General features: G+C 38.3%; 2 protein-coding genes across 6 annotated transcripts in view; one reads left to right on the top strand and one right to left on the bottom strand.

The window, feature by feature from the left end:
* Positions 1-1,658: 1,658 nt before the first annotated feature.
* On the bottom strand, positions 1,659-10,550 carry Ostgamma (oligosaccharide transferase gamma subunit). 2 transcript variants are annotated; one of them, XM_070141292.1, is made up of 9 exons: positions 10,534-10,550; positions 10,056-10,286; positions 6,563-6,732; positions 5,313-5,430; positions 4,913-5,053; positions 4,534-4,674; positions 3,467-3,617; positions 2,888-3,053; positions 1,659-2,664 (listed from the first exon to the last, which is right to left on the bottom strand). In XM_070141292.1, the coding sequence occupies exons 2-9, from the start codon at positions 10,284-10,286 to the stop codon at positions 2,649-2,651; spliced, it is 1,134 nt and encodes a 377-aa protein (XP_069997393.1). In that variant the 5' UTR covers positions 10,534-10,550; the 3' UTR covers positions 1,659-2,648. The 2 variants fall into 2 exon arrangements, with proteins under 2 accessions (XP_069997393.1, XP_027213605.2); XM_027357804.2 differs by lacking the exon at positions 10,534-10,550 and having other exon boundaries at positions 10,056-10,282.
* A 39-nt stretch (positions 10,551-10,589) lies between these two features.
* The window catches only part of LOC113806643 (sepiapterin reductase), a 20,339-nt gene continuing 7,007 nt past the window's right edge, over positions 10,590-23,921 (top strand). Inside the window, exons 1-2 of one of the 4 annotated variants that reach the window (XM_027357805.2) lie at positions 10,590-10,659; positions 19,117-19,311. In XM_027357805.2, the coding sequence (XP_027213606.2) occupies positions 19,117-19,311 (195 nt within the window). In that variant the 5' untranslated portion in view covers positions 10,590-10,659. Of the gene's footprint in view, positions 10,764-16,175; positions 16,250-19,116; positions 19,312-23,921 lie in introns of those variants that run through there. The other 3 variants (XM_070141294.1, XM_070141295.1, XM_070141293.1) reach the window with 3 other exon arrangements.

Here is a 23,921-nt window from a genome sequence, read left to right as displayed (position 1 = left end):
ACTTGATGAAAGGGAAAGATTAACTGCTCCTAATAAGGGTACAAAATCTTCATTATTGGCCATGGTGAGCCTGAAATATGTAGGGAAGAGAAATGGTCTACCTCTCAGGGTCCCCATAAGGGGTAAGGGCTAGGCAATTAACCAAGAGAATGCTGTGCTTATGGCTCCCGGAAGCTGGGTCAAGAAAACAGAAAAGTCAAATTTATAAACTTGATGAAAGGGAAAGATTAACTGCTCCTAATAAGGGTACAAAATCTTCATTATTGGCCATGGTGAGCCTGAAATATGTAGGGAAGAGAAATGGTCTACCTCTCAGGGTCCCCATAAGGGGTAAGGGCTGTGCAATTAACCAAGAGATTGCTGTGTTCATGGCTCCCAGAAGCTGTTCAGGACTGACACAAAGCCAGGCTTTCATCCTTTCAGGACGGCTCTCACTTAAGAAGTAGACAAAAGGGATTGAAGAAGAGAAGGAAAAGGAAAGGAGGAGAAGAAAAGACATGCAAAATTAGTTGAGGTGGGGGCTGAGGTCCAAAGTAGGAGTGATCCCCTACATTGGGCCTCAGTCCCCATCTCCTATGCCCCCTCCCCCATGATAACAATGGGCATGGGTTGGGAGGAAATAAATGAGTAAATAAATACATATTTATTCTTTTGTTTAGATTCATGTAATCGTGAGTTTTTTTTTAAATACAATTCTCAATGATATATACTAGTGAAAGAGGACTATGACTACCAATGTTTAATTAATCTTTCTGGGTAGTAATAATACACCAATTTCTATATTCATATATTACACTTGTATTTCTAAGGTGCTAGTTAATAACTACTAATTCCAAAAATATTTCTCTCACACCATTATATATTGAAGGAAAGCTGATTTTGTTCTAACATGCAAAGTGCCTGATTTGTGCATACTTAGTAGTATAGCTATGTTGCAGGGAAAGTCAGGCTGTCTCTTCCTGGATAGTCTGAAGAAATTGTATGCGGCAAGGAACTTGTATACTGCAGCTGGAGTGCATTATAAGTTCTGAGTCAACTTGTGTGTGGTATGAGAAAATTACTAGCTGATAGGTCACTCAAAAAAAAAAAGAAAAAAATTGGAATGCCTGTTGCATACATCTGGAATTTATTTTACTTCTTCACATTTCTCTGCTGATATGTAGCATGCCATTTATTTATGTATTATCACTGTTATATTTTTGTTCATCATTTACCTCTGTGTATTTGCAGTTTCACCATAATTAATACTAAGAAGTTCTACTGCTATTATTTATTTTCTAAATAAGCAGATATTTCCTTTTAATTCTGTTTTATTAAGCATAATATTAAGATTTTATGTTAAAGAATCTGTTAATATGCACATAGAAAAATTTATCACTTTTAATATATGCAATAAGAGAATATATATTATTAGTGAGGCCAGTATTACATTTCAGGAGACACTGCTGTGATGTAAGATGGGCATAACAGAGATCAACACTTATTTCTTCGTTGGTAACACACTAACATTTTATTTTCAACATTCACAGTCTCAGAACTTTGTCCACAACTAATTTTTTGCCCACTGGCTCACTTCCCATAACCAGCCTTATTGAATCTCCAAATTTTCCATTACTTTCCAAGGAACCTCTCTCTTCAGGCAAAAAAATGCAAACACCTTGAATCTCTACTTTTATTCCTCTTACATTACAAAGTTGGACAGGTGAGAATGGAATACAAATGTCAACTTAGGAGCAGGGAAAAATAAATAATAGAAATGATACATCTCCTTACATGATTTGGAAATGTGCTTGAGGGTGATGAACTCAGGTTTCAGTGCTGCACCATATAACTTTCACAATGTGCACGATACTTATGGAATGTGTAGGAGCAATTTCAAACCAGATTCTTGTTAATATTTAGCCATTGATACTGACAACAGTGTATTTGAGAGACATGTCAATTTAGTGCGAGTGAACCTAAAAGATACACGTATATAAGATAAATTAACTTTTTTCAACTTACGAACAAATCATAACAACCGTAAAAGTACCAGCAATGTCACTGATACTCGAGTTTGATAAAGGCTCATTAATTACTCACATCTAATTTACTTTATATTTCATGGCTTCTATGTGGCAAAATCTGGTAGTTTTATAAACTTATGAAAATAAATACTTTCTTGAAATAATCAAATGTGATCTATATAAAATCGTAAGGCTCATCATTTCACCAGTGATACAAAATAATTCTAATGATTATGGAAAGTCCTCAATGACATGGGAATTGAATTGAGTTTTTGCACTAAAGGTTACCACCAATGTACAATGTATCGTTTCCCCATTCCCCTTCGAAAAATGTAGGACTCCTCACATTTTTATGCCGAGACGACAGTCACATCCTCAGTGAATCCCTCCTCCTCTTCAAGCATGTTAACTAATAAAGTAAAGTGTGAAATTTACAATTGAGTAATGCTAAAAGTGTACCTTTATTTTATTTTATATATTTTTTTGGAAAATCACCATCAAAACACAGAAATCACTCTTACACTAAGTTTTACTAAAGTCACCAAATTAGAATGAGAGAAATCCATGAATACAAGCAATGAGAACTTTAATCAGAAAACCTTTATGACTTCCTTGTATTTAAATTTCTAATTTCTCTGTCTTTTATTTAAGTAGAAAGCTGAAATAAAGAAGAGAAGAATGATTAGGGGGTGGCTTAACGAGTATAAATATATAGTTATATAAGATAAAAATGGAAGATATACACATATTCATATGTATAATTTTATTTGATATGAAAGATCCTAAGATACTTATAGGATAACACAGTAAATCAGATGTTTAGCTTAATTTTGAGAAATTTCATAAGACATGAAAAAGAATTACTATACTGTTCAACTCACCTGTATGGGTAACCATGTGCCTTCGATCGGAAGATTGAGAGTGACAAAGAGAAGAAGAAAGCTACGAGACCAAGTCCAATGATGGCATAGATGCGCCGTTTGCGCACATCATCTCGCTTGTTTGCTGCCTCAGTCATGAGAATCATTCCTAACACAACAGCTGCATCTGGAAAGTGAAATAAGGTTGTCTTCATGCTGCTGAACAATTGCAAAAGGAGAGAGCACACCTTGAAATTTTGTTTTAAACACACATACACTAAATCCAATACCAAGATGGATCTATAAGGGGAAACTCCCAGAAAATTCACATCAATATTTCACTGCCCATTCTAATGAAATCCTATCTATTTCTACTTATGTCACACCACTGTCAACCTGATGTAACATGCTAGGAAGTCAAGGATCACTATATCCACATTAAATAAGCATGCAGTTACTGGAAAGGAGCACTGAAAATAATAACTAAACTCTGTATCATATCTTTAAACCTTTAAACAGCCTTCTTGAAATAAGAAAGACTAAATAAAGGAGAATAAGAAAAAGGTACATTATGTTTTCTTTTGCCAACTCCCCACTTACTTAGTACAGCTACAATATACGTTTCAACAATGAACTGTCCCTGTGAAGACCCGTGGATGTAGGCAATGTTTCCAGCCTGAGTTTTCTGGAGGAAGGGAGGTCCGCGGATGTGGTTCCACATCTGGCCTGAAGTCATGGCGAAGGTGAAAGCCTGTTGGATGATGATGAAATAGTTTGGAATAAATTGCAAGCCAGAGATTTGTGACAAAAAATAATTTTCTTTTAGAGGAACTATGCAGGATTATGCCACATTCCAAAAGCTGAAGGAAAATGTTCAAATCATGATTTGAGAAGCTCAATCATAAATGTTAGTTTGATACATAAAAACCCTGTACCGATATGACAATATTCTCTAACATAATTATTAAACTTGATACAGCTACTCAACAAGAACTATTCTTTTATGGTTATGGGAGCATATGGTCAAGATACAACAATTTTTTTAACTTCATAAAGCATTTTAGTTTGGATAATAAACATTACATAGTAATTAGCTGTAGTTTTACATACATGAAGGATTAACCCTACTGCCACTAAGCAGATTCAACTAACCTATTCTCCTGGATAGTTTTGAATACTGCAATGAGTAGTTTATGGAAATAATATACCTTCTCAAGCTAAGAACCTACCACATATTGAGGGAAGTCTAAATAAGAAATAGACTACATGCCCAAGATGTATAATGGAAAGTGACGCAATGTCCTTTTTATTAATGTTATGAATACAGGATTTTAGAAATAAAAGGTCATTGCACTGATTTGACATTCCAAGTATGTCTTTTTTAAAAGCCTTTAGAGGTTTTAAAAATGAGAGTTTTATCCTACACTTGTTTAGACAGCATTAAGTTCCAAGATTTGCACAGTTCTAGATGCAAATTTTATGCATTTATTGTCAGTTGGCCATTATATAGGCAACACTCACTGATCTGATACCAATGGTATATTTAGTACCATTGCTAATGTATACAAATCATCAAAACACTGTAAAGAAAACAAAATGTCGAACATAAATAAAAACACAAGAAAAAACCCCAAGTGTAACAATTTGAAAGCAGGAACCCCACTCACCAGAGCACCGAGAGCCCAGGTAGTTTTGTTATAGAGAAAGTCGAGGTTGTTCTTCCGCAGGTACAACAGCCCAACAACAAGTGCCAATAACACAACCAGTGCAAGAAGTCCAGAGTAGTTGGGTGGACGGAAAACTCGTATCTGAAATAAATGAGATGATCAAAATGACAAAATTCAAGATGAGGAAAATGGAAAAGTATAAGAACAAATATATTGGCTTCTCACTCCTGGGAATTGTGGTTGCAACTGTTGTATCCTTGAACAGACCTACATCCAGATTCAGAATGCTGAAGCTGAGATGCATAAGACTAACTTGGTCTAAGCCCACTAATATCAATATCTATATCATGAAAAATGCATTTATTAATTTGCACATCACCTGTATATCTGTCCGTTCTGCAACCCAGCGAGCAATATTTTCTGCTGCAAAGCCAACTCTCTGGATATCTAAAGTATCAACCTTCTTTGGCTTGCCCTTGGCTGGGAAGTGCATGAACACAGGAGCAGAGTTCAGACGTAACTGAAAATGTAATCATGACTTTATGAATAATATATCTCAAATATTAATAGTGTAAAGAAGCTAACAATGAATATTTTCTAAGGGGAAAAATAGGAGGAGGAGGAGGAGGAGGAGGAGGAGGAGGAGGAGGAGGAGGAGGAGAGGAGGAGGAGGAGGAGGAAGATCTTTGAAGTGGAAACAGAAAAGGAATTATAATGAAAGAGTAGAAGAAAATGAAGGAAAAAGAAAAAGAAATTTCAGAAAGGCCATTGCTCCTTACCTGCTGGAAGACATCAGGACCTTCATCAAAATCAACAAGAGCAAAGAACAGCTTGCTGGAATAACCTTGAGAATAACGCCAAGAGTTAGCCACCAACTGGAACTCCTCGTGAGCTTGTCTGAAACCGGGGGGGAGAAAAATATTATCCTTAAGTTTGGATACACTTCCATACCAAAAAATCAATTTATATTTAGATATATAACTTCTTAAATTCCTTAAGATGATAAAAGCGTACAAATAAAAAGGTTTTGTTAAAAAACAGTATTTTCTGTAAAATAAAAGAAGAAGAAAAAATATTCTTTGCCAATAACATGCACTGGTTACAGTACAGTTGGACAGCCTACAGGTAGAGAACGCAGAATATCATAGCAGATAGGATAAAGATTTTCTAGCTATCAAGCCACAGTAACTTGGACACATACCTGAAAGGAAATGTAAGTTCAGATATGTAATAGAAATTTGAAACAATTATGAATTTCGAGAATAGATGTGATGATTCTGGTTTGATGCAAGTAAAAAAGAAAGAAAGAAAAAGACTAAAAAATCTGTGTCCCAAACTAGGAGATCTTTCTGTCTAGATTCAAAATGCAGGAAAAAATAAGGCTTACTGGAATATGAGCAAAGTCCATTAATAATAGCAATCATCTGTATCACACAAGTACATTTCCTGTGTCTACAATATCTTGTCTTTCTAATCTCGTTATTTGAACTCACACAAATATTATTAAGATTGATCCTCTTTTCTTTTTTTTCTTTTAACCAAATAACGCCACGCAAAAAAATTTGGTAAGTGGATATGATCGCTGGGTTGTTGGCGCGCATAGACTGTTACCCTTGTTTGCGTCCAACTTGTTTGGTAGTTTGCGAGCAACTTTAGGTGCCTAAAAGCTTGTATTTTGATGTATAATCTTTGAAAATATTAAATTTTTGAAGGTTTACCTTCACTTTAGGTGATATAGCCTAAAAGTTTTACCATAGAAATAATGCTGCTACTATCAGAGAAAAACAAGCTCCATCCGATGAGCCGACGGCGCGGGAATGGTCGTGAAATGATTCCATCTGCTACTTTGTCCACAACAGCCATGGCATGTGTACATACATGTCACCTAGCAGCATAGGGTTAAATGCAGTAATGATACAAATAACAAAAAAGATAAACAAACTAACATTATGAACTATGGAGTACACATCAGGATTCATCAACTAAAACCTTATGTGTGCAAAGATAAACTTCTCGTTAATGAACCCACCTGCAGATTCCACATTGTCTTGATGGAGCTAGTGCTGTGAACATAACAATCACAGAGTAATTGCGAGGAGTGCTCTTCACATACTGTCGGAACTTCTCACTGTTGAATCTTAATACAGGCTTCTTCAAGCCAGCATCAGAAAGTTGCTGTACTCGCTCGGAGAGGATAAGCTGAAAGCAGGTAAATTCATTACGTGATTTACAAAGAAAAAAAAGAAGCATGTAAGATCTGATTCATTTGATTTCAATTTACTACATGGATCTACAAAGCGAGAGGGAAACTAAATCTATTCACACATTATCACACTAACTATAAGTTTTGTAATAATTAACTGCATCTTTATGTTATTAACCTTCTAAAATAAAGTATAATTTTGGAAATATTTGAGTTACACAGGTGATACTGGTACATTACAGCATGTACAACTGGTAGTGCTGAGAGTGTGCCCAAAGTACTGTAATACTATTATTTATCACTTTCAGATGTAGTACTCTTGGTGCAAACAATAAATAAAAACAAAATTAAATGAAGAAACAATACATAAAATCAACAAACTGACACCAATATACCCATTTTTCAAAGTTAGAAAAAAACTATAATATGGTGCAGCATACACTTTTTTTTACAGTGAATGGATTAGGCTCCCACAAAGGTTATATTTTCAGAATGATTTGTTGTCCCCTTTGCCAAGCTGACAAAGGTGTGGTCACAGTGATTACTTTATTCAAAGCAGTAGTGAAAATCTAATGTGTTACATGCCTGTTCAGATATGTAGTGCCATACTGCAAATTTTGTCAAGCAGCCACTGTAACTTCTAAACAGATTCTTTTGCATAGATTTGGAAATCAGCAAAATAGTTTAAAAATGATTTAATCCATTATTCCTTATCTGTTTGTGCAAATAACTTCACAGACTACAAGTTAAGTCCAGTCTGGATGTAGTGTGGTCAGTTCCTATGTTTCAAAGCCTTTCTTTCATCTTTAATACACAATTTCCTTTCCATCCTTCCAACCACATCACACAACAGGGCCTAAAATTATCCCATAACAAAAAAGATAAATACTTGTAGCTTATACTGCTAATGGATGAGAACTAAGACTAATATTTCCATCCCAGATAACAGTAGACTTGGACGGAAGAAAATAATCAATGTAATCATAAAAAGGAGCCTAGCTTTAAATACAAATGTGGGATAGTTACATTTATCATCCAAGTTTTTAGAGTTTCTTACTAGTAGAATACAAAAGTTATATTTCAACAAATGTTTTGATCAATGTAAAATGTTCATCAAAAGTTCATTGGTTGCTAGTATGGGTTAGAGTATACGAAAAGAATGCACCATCTAGGGAAATACAATGAATGGTTGGGGGTTCTGGGGTGAAGCTTTTGGGAAAGGAAGGTTTTTTAGTTCATACTATGATCTTTGTGCTAGTTTGTGTGTTTGGGATGGGGTTCATTTGTTTGTCTTAGAGACTCTGTCTCTGACAGGTTCAGTCCTGTTGTAAACTTTTATCCAGGTACGTATCAACTGATATCTATTTTCCGTAAATTGCATACCATCATAACTATCAAAGCCAAAGTTGCCACTTTAAATTCAATGAAATCAGAGGAGATGAGGAATCCTGACAAATGTCCAGAACAGGACGGCATGAGGCAATGCCATGGCTTCTGTGCTTTACAATTCAGCAGGGACACCAAATTTCAACCCGTTTATGGCAAGATAGAGCTTACTATTATTTGACAATATTTACCATGGTGGAACTACAAATTTTGTGGCACATACAAAAAAAGTGGATTTGTTTGTAAGTGATCCTGAATCAAACAGGCAAACAAACAAACAAAAAAATAGTCTATCTTTGTGCAGTCCTATTCTGGACATGTACTGGACTCTCTTTATATATAAATTCTTTTTGTATTTACAGTTGGACTTATGCCAAAGATACACCAAATATCCTTATTTTCCTCTATATGAATGAATCTATTCTAATTAATTTTGAAATAAGTCTTCACTTAATATATGTAAGAGAATTTACAAAGGTAAATATAACACACAGGTCTCTGACAAGATAATGAAAAACTAAAGTCACATAACACTATTAAGTATAAAAGAAATTTAGAAAAAAACAGCAAAAGCTCTAATCAATTATCAGAGTCCATAAATCTCTATATAGTTTGTTTCATGCAACCATGTGGTGCATCGTAAATTTTGCTTGTAAAAAATAAAGACACTTTTCATATATGTTATCTCCCTCACAAGTTAATAGTAAGATGGTTTTGCAGCATGTAATTCTTTGATATCCATTTACTGGAAAATCTAGACACTATCATGAAGAAAGGGAAAAACTACGTTCACTGACACATGAAATAATGTGCAGGCAAAGAATAACGTCAGAAATAAAGGAAATAGGTCACGACAAATTCTGCACAGATAGCAAGGCCACAGTGATTCGATGGGAATCCAGGGGTTGAAGCTCTTGTACAGATATACAGTGATAGGGTGGGGGTCTGGAGGCAAAGCCCCAAGGTTTGGAAGGTATTTGGTTCATACAGTGATGTTTCTGGATCCACAAGAATGGCTGGAGTAATAGGGACTTAATCTGTGAGGGGTGCAGTAACCTTGTAAACATTATTTTCTTTACATCATTTACAATGGAATACAACAAAGGATACACACACCAGAAATGTAAAGTATTTTTCTTGCGCGGGGAATATTTTATTTTTTCATGCGCGGAAAACATAATTTTATCTACATTTGCGCAGATGAATTTGCGGACAGATGATGAAACAAATGCGTAGAAAGGTCAAAAGAATTTTATGCGCAGATAATTTTACAAATAACTAAGCGCGTGTGGAAAGTTACCCGAGAACTACATTTGTACGGACAGAATTTGACCAAACTCTACAATCTGGTACACACATATTACACCATGAGTAATCAAAATAAGGAGTAATATTTGCAAGATTGGATGGCAATGTGAAACTAAAAAAATGACCTATATCTGAGTTTGAGCTATTATATCCAATATTGCTGTCTTCCATGCTTCACTCTAAACAAGACTAGCACACTTCCACCAAGTTTGTACCGGCAAGATGGAACCTGTCGACCTCCTTATTCAGAACATTTATCTAATGAAGTATCAGTATGACAAGAACATATCATACACTGAATTTCTCTATCAAATACATCAGATCTTATTCTCATCTGTTAAATTCCTATTTAATAAACCTGAAATGCCATCACATCAGCAGCAGCATCTGAAACATTCTAACCCTTAGAAATGTTAAAATAAAACAAAATTCCTAAGTAGTTATTCATCTTTTAACTCCTACAGAAGAATAGTAATTTTTATCTTTGGAAATTACAATGATAAAGCAAGCAACATCAGCTGTTCAGTCACACACCAAACACCGGGGAATTATTAATTATTTTTCCTTTTCACTGTTTCATTCTATTACTTACGATCTAATATGAGCCAGATTGCATGCAACTCACCTCCTTTTTGCATTCTACAAGAGTGAATGCAACTACGAAGGAAAATAACAATAATAATATTCCTTTGACAGAATTCATGTTGTTCTTGTTTACATTGACGATATAAATGGTTAAACTGTCTGCGGTTGATGTTACTCGATCTTTTCCATGGAACTTACGAAAGCGATTCGAGGTAATTTCGTGATGCGTTTTTGTTATTAGTCTGTACCGGCTATTATTTTTATTGCACATCTTTATAAATTCAAACTGATAGTTGTAGTAAAATTTTGATATTTCATATACATCTCTTTTGATATTTTGATTATTTAAAACCGCTTAAGCGCCCTAGGGTACGTAAGTCATATCATCATTACAAGCACATTTAACCCTCTTATACTCAAAACCTAACGCAAACAAGAAATCCTTCAACTTAACCAAATAACGAAAAAAATCTTAAATAAAACTACAAAAAGAAGTAACGCCACAATAATCTAAACACCAGAAAAAAAATCCGATCCCCCCAAAAAGATCCAATCTCGGCGGCGCTCTCTTTCGTTCGTCTATAGGTTATCTCTTCGGCAGGCTGTCGGCTCGTGATTGGCCGGCGGAGAGGACGGAACCACCTGTGGGTTAATAAGGCTCATTTTCACGCCTCTCGTACACGCAAGCACACACTTCCCATTTGATTCGCTGCACGCAAGCACAGAACGTAGTGTTTTAAGACCAGAGGCACTAACATTATGTCCTTTTTTATTCCCATATCGATATTTTTGGTAGCAGTGGTTTTGTCTTGTTAAGAGGAATGGTGGGGAGGGGGCGGTTCCCCCTTGGTTTGGTTGTCACAACAGAAGGGGAATGGTATTTTTGGTTATTTATGCAACAATGACAGTATGGTTGTCAATTGTCAACAACAACCTTAGCTGAAATTAAGTGCCATATTTAACTGAAATTTTCATGTATGTGTTTTTCTTCGTGTATTTTCATGTGTATGTGTACCGATCTTTCTTATTAAAATTAGGAGAGCCTGATTAAGCTCATTGCTACTGGTGTCATATTCGCAGCATCAATTATAGTTCGCTCCAAAATGTCTGGAGAATCCTCAGATCCTCCAGACTTTGTTAAATATATTTATCATATTTCACCATCTCACGATGCTTATTGAAAAAAATATATATGTATTTGGCCCCCCACTTCCTTTCAAGGATTATGTTAAATTTGTGTTAAATTTTATCAAGAACCAGTTTCATCATAGAATAGAATTATTGATTCGTAACTGTGGGGAAAGGACTCATACGATATTTTAAAGTAATTTTATTTATTGCTTGAACTGAGGAGCATGTAAATAATTTACCGATAAAAAGAAAAAAAAAAATCGGAAAGCTACTTTGATTTTATGATTACTAAAATTGGTGTGTATCGCATTATCACATGAGTATATAAATACATTATGATAATTTATACTACATGAAGTTTGAAGCTTTTGTAGGTATTCACATTTTGTAGCGCTTCACATTATATCTGTAGAAGAAATCTAATCCACTTGGCTTTTTTAATTACTAGTGACGATGATCACGATTATAAGATAATCATAATCAGTAAATTATTACAAAGGCGAGATTGTCTCGAGCTAAAAGTTACAGTACGAGTGAAATTTACATGTATTATGATTATCTTTCGGCAATTACCTATGTCTGTATCAAAATTATTTCTTCGTGTTTTCTCCCTTTTAGAATGTACTTTATAAACAAAACAAGTTAAATAACCGTAGATAGCAACTCAAAATAGCTATTAATTCACCACCTGCACAAGTGTCTGCAAAATCCTGCTTTGTTTATGGGTGGCGGTTCCTTCGATATCGGGTTTGACTTGTTCCTATTTTTGTGTGTGTGTCTGTCTGTTTCTTTAGACAGTGATAATTAGGCATCAGTTGTATTTTTGTATCTGTTGTTATCTAATATTATTGGGATTTTGTTATTTTTTTTCCTTCGTTTTGTGAAGCAGAAAACCAAAGTATATTTTATAGGTATTTTATGGTTGTACTGTGTTAGCTGTTCTTGTTATTTATGTGTGTGTGTGTATGTGTGTGAGTGTATCTGTCTGGTGTGTATATATATTTGTATATGTGTGTGTGTGTGTGTGGATACATATGTATATATATTATATGTATCTATGTGTATATATATGTATGTATCTACATATATGTGTATATATATATTTATATATATTTATATATATATATATTTGTATATATTTGTATATATACATATATATAGTTCGGCAGTTTTATATGTTCCCATGTTAAAATTGAGTTTATTTCTGTTATGTATATGTATTTCGAAAATATATATACATATGTACTGGCGCCTCCTTCCTTATGAGTAGTATGGTAATCCTCCCTCCCCCCCCCCAAAAAAAAAAAAAAAAATAGATAATAAAAATAAAGGATAAATTACAGGTATCGGCTGACATCCATAAGCCTTTACGGTCTGGTGAAGGATAAAACCTGTTTATCGGTTTTCTTTTGTCATTTTTGTCTTTTTTATACTCATTTTTATTTTTTTAAGTACTTGTTCTTCTTTATTGCCTTCTTCATTGCCTTTTTCACTATTTAGTGTCGTCGTATCATTATTATTATCTTTGGTAGTGTAATCTAGTTTTTATTAGAGTCATTATTATCATTGCCATATTCAACGCCGTACTGTTATTATTCCCATTATCAATCCTACTATAGTTATTACTGTTTAGTTCTGTAGGAGTTGATTATGTGGCGAAAATCCTAGCTTGTGACCGGATGCCCTTCCGGATGCCATTTCTCCTTATCAGTTTTGTGTCTTTATCTTGGCGGAGATGCAGTTTTAAGGTTGGAGATGCGTCTTGACCGGAGGAATATATTTCAAAGGGTTATATCATCACCAATGTGTAAATTATTTAAAAAGTTAATTAATCATTAATCACCATCACGGAGGTTTATCGTGACTGGAGGATTATATTTCAAAGGGTTATCATCACCAATGTGGGAATTATTCAAAAAGTTAATTAATCACTACCACGGAGGTTCATCGTGGCCGGAGGAATATATTTCAAAGGGTTATATCATCACCAATGTGCAAATTATTCAAAAAGTTTCTCGGTAATCACCATCACGAGCGTGTTCGTGATCAGATGATTATTACCTATGTAATTTGTTAAATAATTGTCATTATCAATGACCGGAGGGATATATTTCAAAAGGTTATCATCACCAATGTGTAAATTATTCAAAAAGTTGATTAATCACTACCACGGAGGTTTATCGTGGCCGGAGGAATATATTTCAAAGGGTTATCATCACCAATGTGTAAGTTATTAAAAAAGTTGCTCAGTAATCACCATCACGGAGGTTCATCGTGGCCGGAGGGATATATTTCAAAGGGTTATCATCACCAATGTGTTAATTATTCAAAAAAATTAATCATTAATCATCATCATGGAGGTTCATCGTGACTGGAGGAATATATTTCAAAGGCTTATCATCACCAATGTGTAAATTATTCAAAAAGTTAATTAATCACCATCACGGAGGTTTATCGTGGCCGGAGGAATATATTTCAAAGGGTTATCATCACCAATGTGCAAATTATTCAAAAAGTTGCTCAGTAATCGCCATCACGAGCGTGTTCGTGATCAGATGATTATTACCTATGTAATTTATTAAATAATTGTCATTATCAATGACCGGAGGGATATATTTCAAAAGGTTATCATCACCAATGTGTAAATTATTCAAAAAGTTAATTAATCACTACCACGGAGGTTTATCGTAGCTGGAGGAATATATTTCAAAGGGTTATCATCACCAATGTGTTAATTATTCAAAAAAATTAATCATTGATCACCATCATGGAGATTTATCGTGACTGGAGGAATATATTTCAAAGGGTTATCATCACCAATTTATAAATTATTAAAAAAGTTGCTCAGTAATCACCATCACGAGCGTGTTCGTGATCAGATGATTATTACCTATGTAATTTGTTAAATAATTGTCATTATCAGTGACCGGAGGGATATATTTCAAAAGGTTATCATCACCAGTGTGTTAATTATTCAAAAAGTTTCTCAGTAATCACCATCACGGAGGTTCATCGTGGCCGGAGGGATATATTTCAAAGGGTTATATCATCACCAGTGTGTAAATTATTCAAAAAAATTAATCAATCACCATCACGGAGGTTTATCGTGACTGGAGGAATATATTTCAAAGGGTTATATCATCACCAATGTGTGAATTATTCAAAAAGTTAATTAATCACCATCATGGAGGTTCATCGTGGCCGGAGGAATATATTTCAAAGGGTTATCATCACCAGTGTGTAGATTATTAAAAAAGTAAATAATTAATCACCATCACGGAGGTTCATCGTGGCCGGGGGGATATATTTCAAAGGGTTATCATCACCAATGTGTGAATTATTCAAAAAAATTAATCATTGATCACCATCATGGAGGTTTATCGTGGCCGGAGGAATATATTTCAAAGGGTTATCATCACCAATGTGTAAATTATTCAAAAAGTTAATAATTAATCACCATCATGGAGGTTCATCGTGACTGGAGGATTATATTTCAAAGGGTTATCATCACCAATGTGTAAATTATTCAAAAAAAAAAAAATCAATCACCATCACGGAGGTTTATAGTGGCCGGAGGGATATATTTCAAAGGGTTATATCATCACCAGTGTGTAAATTATTCAAAAGGTTTCTCAGTAATCACCATCACGAGCGTGTTCGTGATCAGATGATTATTACCTATGTAATTTGTTAAATAATTGTCATTATCAATGACCGGAGGGATATATTTCAAAAGGTTATCGTCACCAGTGTGTAAATTATTCAAAAAGTTAATTAATCACCATCACGGAGGTTCATCGTGACTGGAGGAATATATTTCAAAGGGTTATCATCACCAATGTGTGAATTATTAAAAAAGTTAATCATTAGTCACCATCATGGAGATTTATCGTAGCTGGAGGAATATATTTCAAAGGGTTATATCATCACCAATGTGTAAATTATTCAAAAAGTTGATCATTAATCACCATCACGGAGGTTTATCGTGATTGGAGGAATATATTTCAAAGGGTTATCATCACCACTGTATAAATTATTCAAAAAGTTGCTCAGTAATCACCATCACGAGCGTGTTCGTGATCAGATGATTATGACCAATGTCATTTATTAAATAATTGTCGTCATCAATCTTCATTTATCATATTAATATCGCCCACTTGTCATTTATTAAATCTCACCAATTAACTTTCATTCATCTAATGATTATCCTCACTTTTTCTTTTCTTCTCCCATTCCTTGTTTTCTCTCCTTTCTTTTCTTCTCCTCCATTCTCTCGCTTTTTTCCCTCCTTCCATTACCTCTGAGTTTACAGAAGCTTATCATCACCAACGTCTTTATTATCATCACAAATCCGTCGGTTAACAAATGATTAACATATCATTATGGTCTTCGACTTATCAGTTGCCATTATCATTACTTAATTGGATGTTATCAGTCACTGCCAGCCGCTTCAGTTGCCGCTTCGTCTCAATGAAAAAAAATAGAATATACGTAAGATACTACGTAAAATAGTCTATTTATCGTGAAGATAATGTATCAAAGCGTTCCGAGAGAAACAAAAAGTGCGGTGTGTGTGTGCGTGCGTGCGTGCGTGCGTGTGTGTTTAGACAAACCATATTTTTTTCTTGGTTGTGGACTGGAAAAGTTATCCGAAGCATTTTCGCATTAAGAAGCAACAGTGTAGCTTCCAGTCATAAGGATATGTTATATTTAGTCCAGGAACCGAGAAGGGAGGCACTGGGGGTGGGGATGGGGAGTAGGAAGGTCGGTCTAGGTAGAGGAAGGGGAGAAGGAGGGTAGGGAGGGAGATCTAGATACAGGGCGGGGGAGAGGGAGGGCAAGGAGGGAGATCTCGGGGAGAGGGAGGGTAAGGAAGGCGATCAGGGTACAATGGTGGAGATGAGGGAGGTTTGTTGAGAGGACAAGGGAGGGGTGAGGTCCCTCATACCGGGAGGGGCAAGCAGACGTTGGGGTGGGGGGCGAGTGCGGATACCGGGAGAGGGGAGAGGGGGGAGGGACTGGGCTGGGAACCTCGTCGGGCAGCTGGGCTACCGTCGCCAACCTGCCCAGTCGCGCGGTGGCCACAGGAAGAGGAGAACCAAGGTAGGTTTTCTCCTCGGTCCTCGGCGGAAAGGAGCAGGTCACGTGACCGACATGCATTTGTTTCTGTTTGAAGGAACGATCACGCGAATCCGTCGCCGTTTTCCAAGGAATCGGATGCAATTTCACGAACCTCACGTTTCCTGTTACGAAATTGTGTCCGGATTCTAATAGACTTGCACATGTTTGGTATGGCTAACTTGCGTTGTATTTTCATGGATGTTTTGTCTTGAAGTGTCTCCCCTGCATAAAGTGTAGCCTTTTATTTGCAAGAGCAAAGATGGGTGCGTTAACAAGTTCTCAAACAATGTGCACATTTCCTTCACATTCGCACGTGGAAGATTACGTTTGTTATCACTTCCATTAAGTAATAATGATAACCTTTTTCGTCCTCGAGAAGAATATGATAAGGAAAAGACGAGGGAGTTTTAATGTTATACTTGTTTTTCTTTTCTCTGGTATTTTTGGATACAAAAACAATGTGTAAAATCTTATGTTGCTGATGGGAAAACCAGTTTTATCAGGCGTGTTCTTTTTTGTTATTCTTAGAATTGTTGCAGTCACTGATGTGTGCGTGTGTGTGTATTTGTCAAATATTTATTTATGTGTGTGTGTGTGTATTTGTCAGATATTTATTTATGTGTGTGTGTGTGTGATTTTGTCAAATATTTATGTGTGTGTGTGTATTTGTCAAATATTTATTTATGTGTGTGTGTGTGTATTTGTCAAATAATTATTTATGTGTGTGTGTATTTGTCAAATATTTATTTATGTGTGTGTATATTTGTCAAATATTTATGTGTGTGTGTATTTGTCAAATATTTATTTATGTGTGTGTGTGTGTGTGTGTGTGTATTTGTCAGATATTTATTTGTGTGTGTGTGTATTTGTCAAATATTTATTTATGTGTGTGTGTGTTTGTCAAATATTTATTTATGTGTGTGTTTGTGTTTATTTGTCAAATATTTATTTATGTGTGTGTGTATTTTTCAAATATTTATTTATGTGTGTGTGTGTGTGTATTTGTCAAATATTTATTTATGTGTTTGTGTGTATTTGTCTAATATTTATTTATGTGTGTGTGTATTTGTCAAATATTTATTTATGTGTGTATGTGTGTGTGTGTGTATTTGTCAAATATTTATTTATGTGTGTGAGTGTGTGTTTGTCAAATATATATTTTGTTTTCCTAAGTATCTGTCAGCATATATTTGTTTGTTATGTATCTATTTACCCATCTATTCATCTGTTAACCAACCTATGCATTTGTCTATCTGTGTATCTATGTCAATTAGTCTTTCCATCGATCTTTTTATTCATCTATATATCTATATATCTATAGGTCAGTCTTATATATTCATGTATATCTAAAAGTCGATATATCTAACTACTTATTATCTACCTACCTCCATCTGTGTACTTATATCTCTATCTATCTATTTATCTGTCAGTGTCTGTCCATCCACCCATTTATCTGTCCATCTATCTATCTATCTGTTTGTCTGTCTCTATCCATATATCTGTCTGTCTGTCTACCTGCTTATATATCTATTTAGCTGTTTGTCTATCGTACCTATCTGCCTGTCAAAATTATCAGTCTATCTGTCTATTTATCAATCTGCATCTATATTTTATCCTGAATAGATAAACAGATATTTAATGTACTAAAATGCAAAGACAGTAGTGCTATAATTTCAGTACGCCCCCCCTCCCCCCCAAAAAAAATGCAAAAAATATTGATTGATTGATTGATTCTAGATTCATGGACAAGCAACGAGAATTGATGAGGTTTTGCCGCGCAATATCAGTTTACGTAGTCAATTATTACTGAAGGCTGATTTATAGTTTACAATCTGATAAGCCCAGGGAAGAGATAAGTAAATACTTTAATATGTTAACAATCCTTACTGTTTACTGTTAAAGACACAGACGCTCATTACACGCGATCATCCACTTACACTCACAACGGTGCACGCGCGCGCACACGAACACACACACGCGCGCACGCAAGAACACACACGCGCAAGAACACATACACACACACAAGAACACATACACACATACACACACACAAGAACTCACACACGAATACACACACACACACGCGCACACACACATACACACGCGCACTCGCGCGCTATACAACCCCTTTCACACACACCATTACCTTCAGCCAATCAGTTAAGTGCAATAAAGATTTACATGGGACTGATCAACTTTGATCAACTTCAGATCGCGTGTCAGTCAGGCAAGTCACTCAGTCAAGCAAGGTAGTGTCGCTCAGACAGAAAATGACACTCGGTCAAATAACCTGTGACACATTGAAGCAGCAGTGACACTCACACACCCAGTAACACTCAGTCAAACAGCAAGTGACACTCATTAAAGCAGCCAAGGACATTCAGGCAGTAAGCCAGCAATAACCAATGACACTCCGTCAAACAGCCAATGACACGGTCAAACAACAGTGACACTCATTTTGACAGCTTCACACTCAATCAGACATCCAGTGACACAGTCAAACAACAGTGACACTTTTCATCCAGTGCCACGCAGTCAGACAGCCAATGCCACTCAGTCAAACATCCAGTGACAGTCAAAGAGCCAGTGACACAGACAACAGTGACACTCAGTCAAACATCCAATGACACTCAGTCAAACATCCAATGACAGTCAGACAGCAGTGACACTCAATCAACCAATGACATTCAGTCGAACATCAGTGACACTCAGTCAGACAGCCAATGACACTGCGTGTGTTGTCAAACAACAGTGACACAGTCAGACAGCTAGTGGCAGTCAACCAGCAGTGCCACTTCGCGAAGCAGCAAATGCCAACCCGTAAACAACCCGTGCCTCTCCTCCCTCAGATGAGCGGCAAGGAAGGGTCGTGGGGCGCCTGCTGGGTGCTAGTGACGGGCGCCTCTCGGGGCCTGGGCGCTGCCATCTGCGAGGGCGTGGCGCCCCTCCTGGGGGACGGATCCCGCATGGTGGGCGTGGCGCGCACTGCGGGCGGCCTCACCAGCACCGAGGGCCAGGTCAAGAAGGCCAGCGCCAAGGTCGAGGTAAGTTGCATTTGTGTGTGTATGTGTGTGTGTGTGTGTGTGTATTATGTATTTATGGGCGTCTTCTGTACGTGCCATAAAAGTTAATCCAGTATTAAAGTTTAATCCAGATCTCTAGTAGGCATGGGTGTCGGCAGCGTCCAGGATCAACTTTTAATGCACCTCTAGGACAGGCATTATTATTAAGCTCAATTTTTAATCCTGCACATGCGCAGAATGGACAAGTTAATCCCACCAATCATGTATTCTTACGTCACATGCCCGTCATGAACTTCATGGGTGCCATCGCTAGAGTTGCCATTCAGAGTTATTTTCGACAATAACATCGATCGTCTTAGAATTTCCATTCTTAGTATTTATTATGAAAAAGAAATTGTATGTATTTACACAAATGATCAAATATTCTGATAAAGGAAATAACGTATGGTAATGAATATAAAAATCAATATAATCCCTCGAGGAATCTTTGAAGTTCAGAGGCTGTGGGCATCAATCTATCAATCAAGGGGGGCTAACGCCAACTGGGGGCGCATAGCCGCATCCACCCTTCGCTTCCAGTCACAAGGATCCCTCATGGCAAGACGCCAGGCAGGGACTCGGCCCATCTCGAGTTCTTCACGACAGGTTTGGTCGATCTGCCCAAGCCACGACTTCCTAGGTCGTCCCACAGGCCTCCTCCACCCAGGGTTGTCTCTAACAGAGACTACCTGATGGGCAGGGTCATCCTGAGGAAAGCGAGCCAGGTGGCCGTATAGCCTGAGTTGGCGATCCCGGATTGTGCAGATAACAGGTCCTGTGCCAGTCTCACGGTGTAACCGTTGGTTGGACATATGGTCCCGCCAATAGTACCCCATGATCCGGCTCAAGGACCTATTACAAAAGGCTTCAAGATGAGCACAGGATATCCAGGTTTCACTACCGTACAGCAAAACTGGCATTATCAGGGCCTAGAAAACCCGTAGCTTGGTCCTTCTGCACAGGTACCGACATCTCCAAATACTCTTGTTGAGAGAGTTCATGAGAGTTCCTGGTCTGACAGCCCAGAATTATGAACTACACTACCAAGGTATGTAAAGCTCTCTGTGACTTCAATGTCCTCGTCGCCAGCACGTACCGACTGAACAGGTTCTCCTAGCAAGTCTCCAAAGTCCTGGATCTTGGTCTTGGTCCAGGAGACCTCTAGACCCAAGGGCTTCGCTTCATTGCTAAATGCATCCAGAGCCACCACTAAGGTTTCCAGAGACTCAGATAGAATAGCAACATCGTCAGCAAAGTCAAGGTCAGTAGCTTTGATATTGCCTAGTGTTGCTCCACAATGACTTTGAACAGTAGCTCTGGCCAGTATCCAGTCCATGCAAGTATTGAAAAGAGTTGGTGCAAGGACACAGCCTTGCCTCACTCCTGAACTAACAGGGAAGAAGCTCTACAGGCCCCCACCACACTTTACAGTACTTTCAGTGCCAGTATACAGACGCTATAAGTCCAATAATCCTTGTTGGTATTCCTCTCAGTCTCAGGATCTCCCAGAGTGATTCCCGATGCACCGTGTCGAACGTCTTCTTGAGGTCGATGTAGGCTGCAAGCAACCCACACCCGAACTCACGACGGCGCTCTTGAAGCACAAGGATACGTTCTATTGTATACTTACTAGGAGTGAATCCAGATTGCTCCAGAACCTTGCCTGGTATACTGAGCAGTGTGATGCCTCGGTGATTGCTACAGTCCCAACGGTCCCCCTTCCCTTTCCAGAGAGGGATGACCACACCCCTCAACAGGTCAGGAGGAACGGTACCGGACCGCCAGATGGCAGCCAGGACAGCATGTAACCCCCGCGCCATAGGTTCACCACCAGCCTTTAACAGTTTAGCTGGTATGCCACAGATTCCTGCTGCTTTACCACTCTTCAGCTTGAAAATTGCCTTCCTAACTTCAGTTAGGGAGGGAGGATCCTTACTGATGGGTGGGTCCGGCAATGGGGTCTCGGCACTCCGTGCATCTAAATTAACTGCTGGTGGGTCAACCTGGTACAACTGTTCAAAATACTCAGCCCAGCGTTCCCGCACCGCAATAGGATCTTAGACGATCTGACCACTTACTAAGCGAACTGCTGTCACCTGTGAAGAGGGCTTGGAGTTCAGCTTTCTCAGGGCTTGGTATGCAGGACGAAGGTCATTTAATAAGAAATGGCCTCTGCAAGACTCCTATTAAACTGTTCCTTGTCCCTTCTTAACAGAGACCGAGTTCTGCGCACATGAAACCGGCGCAATTCCTGATCTCCTGTCAGACGAGCTGCATGACAAGCATCTGTGGCTGCCAGTGTCTCCTGCGAGATGAAATTCTGTATTGCTTTCCGGCGTACACCAATCGTATCTTGAGCTGCATCAAGCGTTTCACGCTTAAAGGTATCCCATAGGAGAACAGGATCCATCAGACTGTCGAGCCTTATGAAATAACCAGAGATTGCCTCAGCTAACGCCCTCCCTCAGCCTGTCCAAATGAAACACCCTAGGGTGATCATTTGACAGCTGGAGAGTTTTGAAGTGGACCCGGAGGGTAGCCACAACCAATCTATGGTCAGTACCACAGAACTCAGCACTCCCGTACACCCTGCAATTCTGGAGGATCCTCTAATGAGTGCTAATGAGTATGTGATCGATCTCCTTGGCTGCATTACCCAATCGCTGTACTATGTCCAACGATGTGGGTCCGGGCGCTGGTAGCAGGAGCCAGAAATCCTCAATTTCTGGGACCTAGCAAAGTCCCGGAAATGGAGGCTATTCTCACTACTGGCATCAGCTCCTGAGCCATGGGGGCCGACAGACATCTCATAGCCAGCTCGATCACAACCAGATACCGCATTGAAGTCACCTAGAACAATGCGAATATCTCGGCAGGGACATCTGTCTGCCTCAGATGCAAGTTTGACATAGAACATCTCTTTCACGTCAAGTTTACAAACATCGGTAGGAGCGTACACAGAAATAAGAGACATGAAGCCAAAAGATAGCTTCAGTCTCAATACCATTATATGCTCATCAACAAGAGTAACCTCTACTACCGAGGGCTAGAGTCTGCTGGAGATGGCAATGGCTACTCCCTGGAGGTGATGATCGTCGCTGCACTGATCATGCCGCTGCCAGGTCTCCTCACCTCTGAGTTCCCGCCTGAGATTCAACCTCGGGCAGTTACTCCGGGTGGATGCCACCTCTGTCACCCCCAGCGGGGGTGACAGAGGGCCCCATCATCCACCTGTGGGGTTCCCAAGGGCTTTCCCCCACAAGCTTCACTCTGGGCTGGCGGTTACTAGAGCACAGGCGAGACGAGTAGTTTCCATTCCCAGCCTGCGCTCCAGCAGTCGCCCCATCAGCAGAGCCCACAGTCCGCCTCACTTGCTGGGTGGGAGGGACTTTTCCCCTACTCCCAGCCTTTCCATTCATGGAGTTCACTGCCGGTAGGTTATATCTTGGGGGAGGAGGACTGGCAAGGCTCACCTACCCCGAGCCTCCCATTAACCCCAGTGGGCTTAGGGGCAGGAGTTGGTACAGGGACAGGGCGTGTCCACACGCCGGTGGGCCATGACCCTGGACCTCTGGGGCCTCCTGCTTCTCCGAGATCCCCCACAGTTTATCCTGGGACCGCAAGGTACCCAGTTTCCGTGGGAGGCCGCGAGGAGGCACTGCAGAAGTCTCGATGATGGAGAAGCTGTGAACTGGCAGGGGGAGGCTTATGCAGAGCTGCTCCCTTTTTCGCACGAGGCTAGCCAGTGGTGGCAGCTGTAAGCGGGAAGGCATGCAAGCACTTATTGGAGCGATTGGAGCAAGTCATGCACTCGTACCTGTAAATAAGCAACAAAATCATTCAAAAGATATCTATTCAACATTCACCATGCATGTCCCAACGAATATGATATAGAAGACAGTTTTAAAGATATTACCTTAAGATTTGAAGTCCGATATAAAATTTACTTGGATGAATATAACTTGCAATATGCATTTAGACACTGCATTGTTAAAAATAAAATTCTGACAACTGATATTCATCTTTATAGATTGGAGAAAAGGTGACAGTTATAAAAAGTTGTAGTCAGTCACTCAAGATGCAGTTTGATCTTCATATGATAATAACGAGGCACAAGTAGGCTTACTTATAAGGGAAACATGATTATTTATGAAATATTCTATTTTCTTTCATGATAATGATCTTATATTTATAGTAGTAAAATGGGTAACGTAACTGCTCTAACAACTATAAAACCAATCTTTATTTCAATGACGCTCAAGTACAAAAATTACATTCACCAATTAATATCCATCGCGCAGTTTCCTCGGACAGCTATTTGCTGCGTTGAATCGTATTGGAGGAGGGAAACATGTTTCCTTCAGGATGCTGTTCAGGAGGTCCATAGAAAAGTATACTTGTTAATTTAGTAGTAGAGTAATTGAGAATACTCAGTGCATAATTCTTCTTTAAAACACTGGTTCATATTTGATTTAAAACGTCAACTTGTGTAACCTTGACCATATACATTTTGTTTCACGAACCTGGAAATATGAGTTCCATGCCCGCAACCTCTGAACTTCAAAGATTCCTCGTGGGATTATATTGGTTTT

The sequence above is a fragment of the Penaeus vannamei genome, chromosome 28 (assembly GCF_042767895.1).
Source record: "Penaeus vannamei isolate JL-2024 chromosome 28, ASM4276789v1, whole genome shotgun sequence".
In the NCBI taxonomy this organism is placed as follows: domain Eukaryota; kingdom Metazoa; phylum Arthropoda; class Malacostraca; order Decapoda; family Penaeidae; genus Penaeus; species Penaeus vannamei.
This window is presented reverse-complemented; position numbering and strand designations above follow the sequence as displayed.

Excerpts from the sequence above, each read along its gene's own strand:
- Ostgamma (XM_070141292.1), bottom strand. The coding sequence starts at position 10,286 with ATGTGCAATAAAAATAATAGCCGGTACAGACTAATAACAAAAACGCAT. Across the intron at positions 5,054-5,312 it reads GTCCTGATGTCTTCCAGCAG|TTACGTCTGAACTCTGCTCC; the intron begins GTAAGGAGCAAT and ends TTACATTTTCAG. Across the intron at positions 3,054-3,466 it reads GTATATTGTAGCTGTACTAA|ATGCAGCTGTTGTGTTAGGA; the intron begins GTAAGTGGGGAG and ends TTCACTTTCCAG.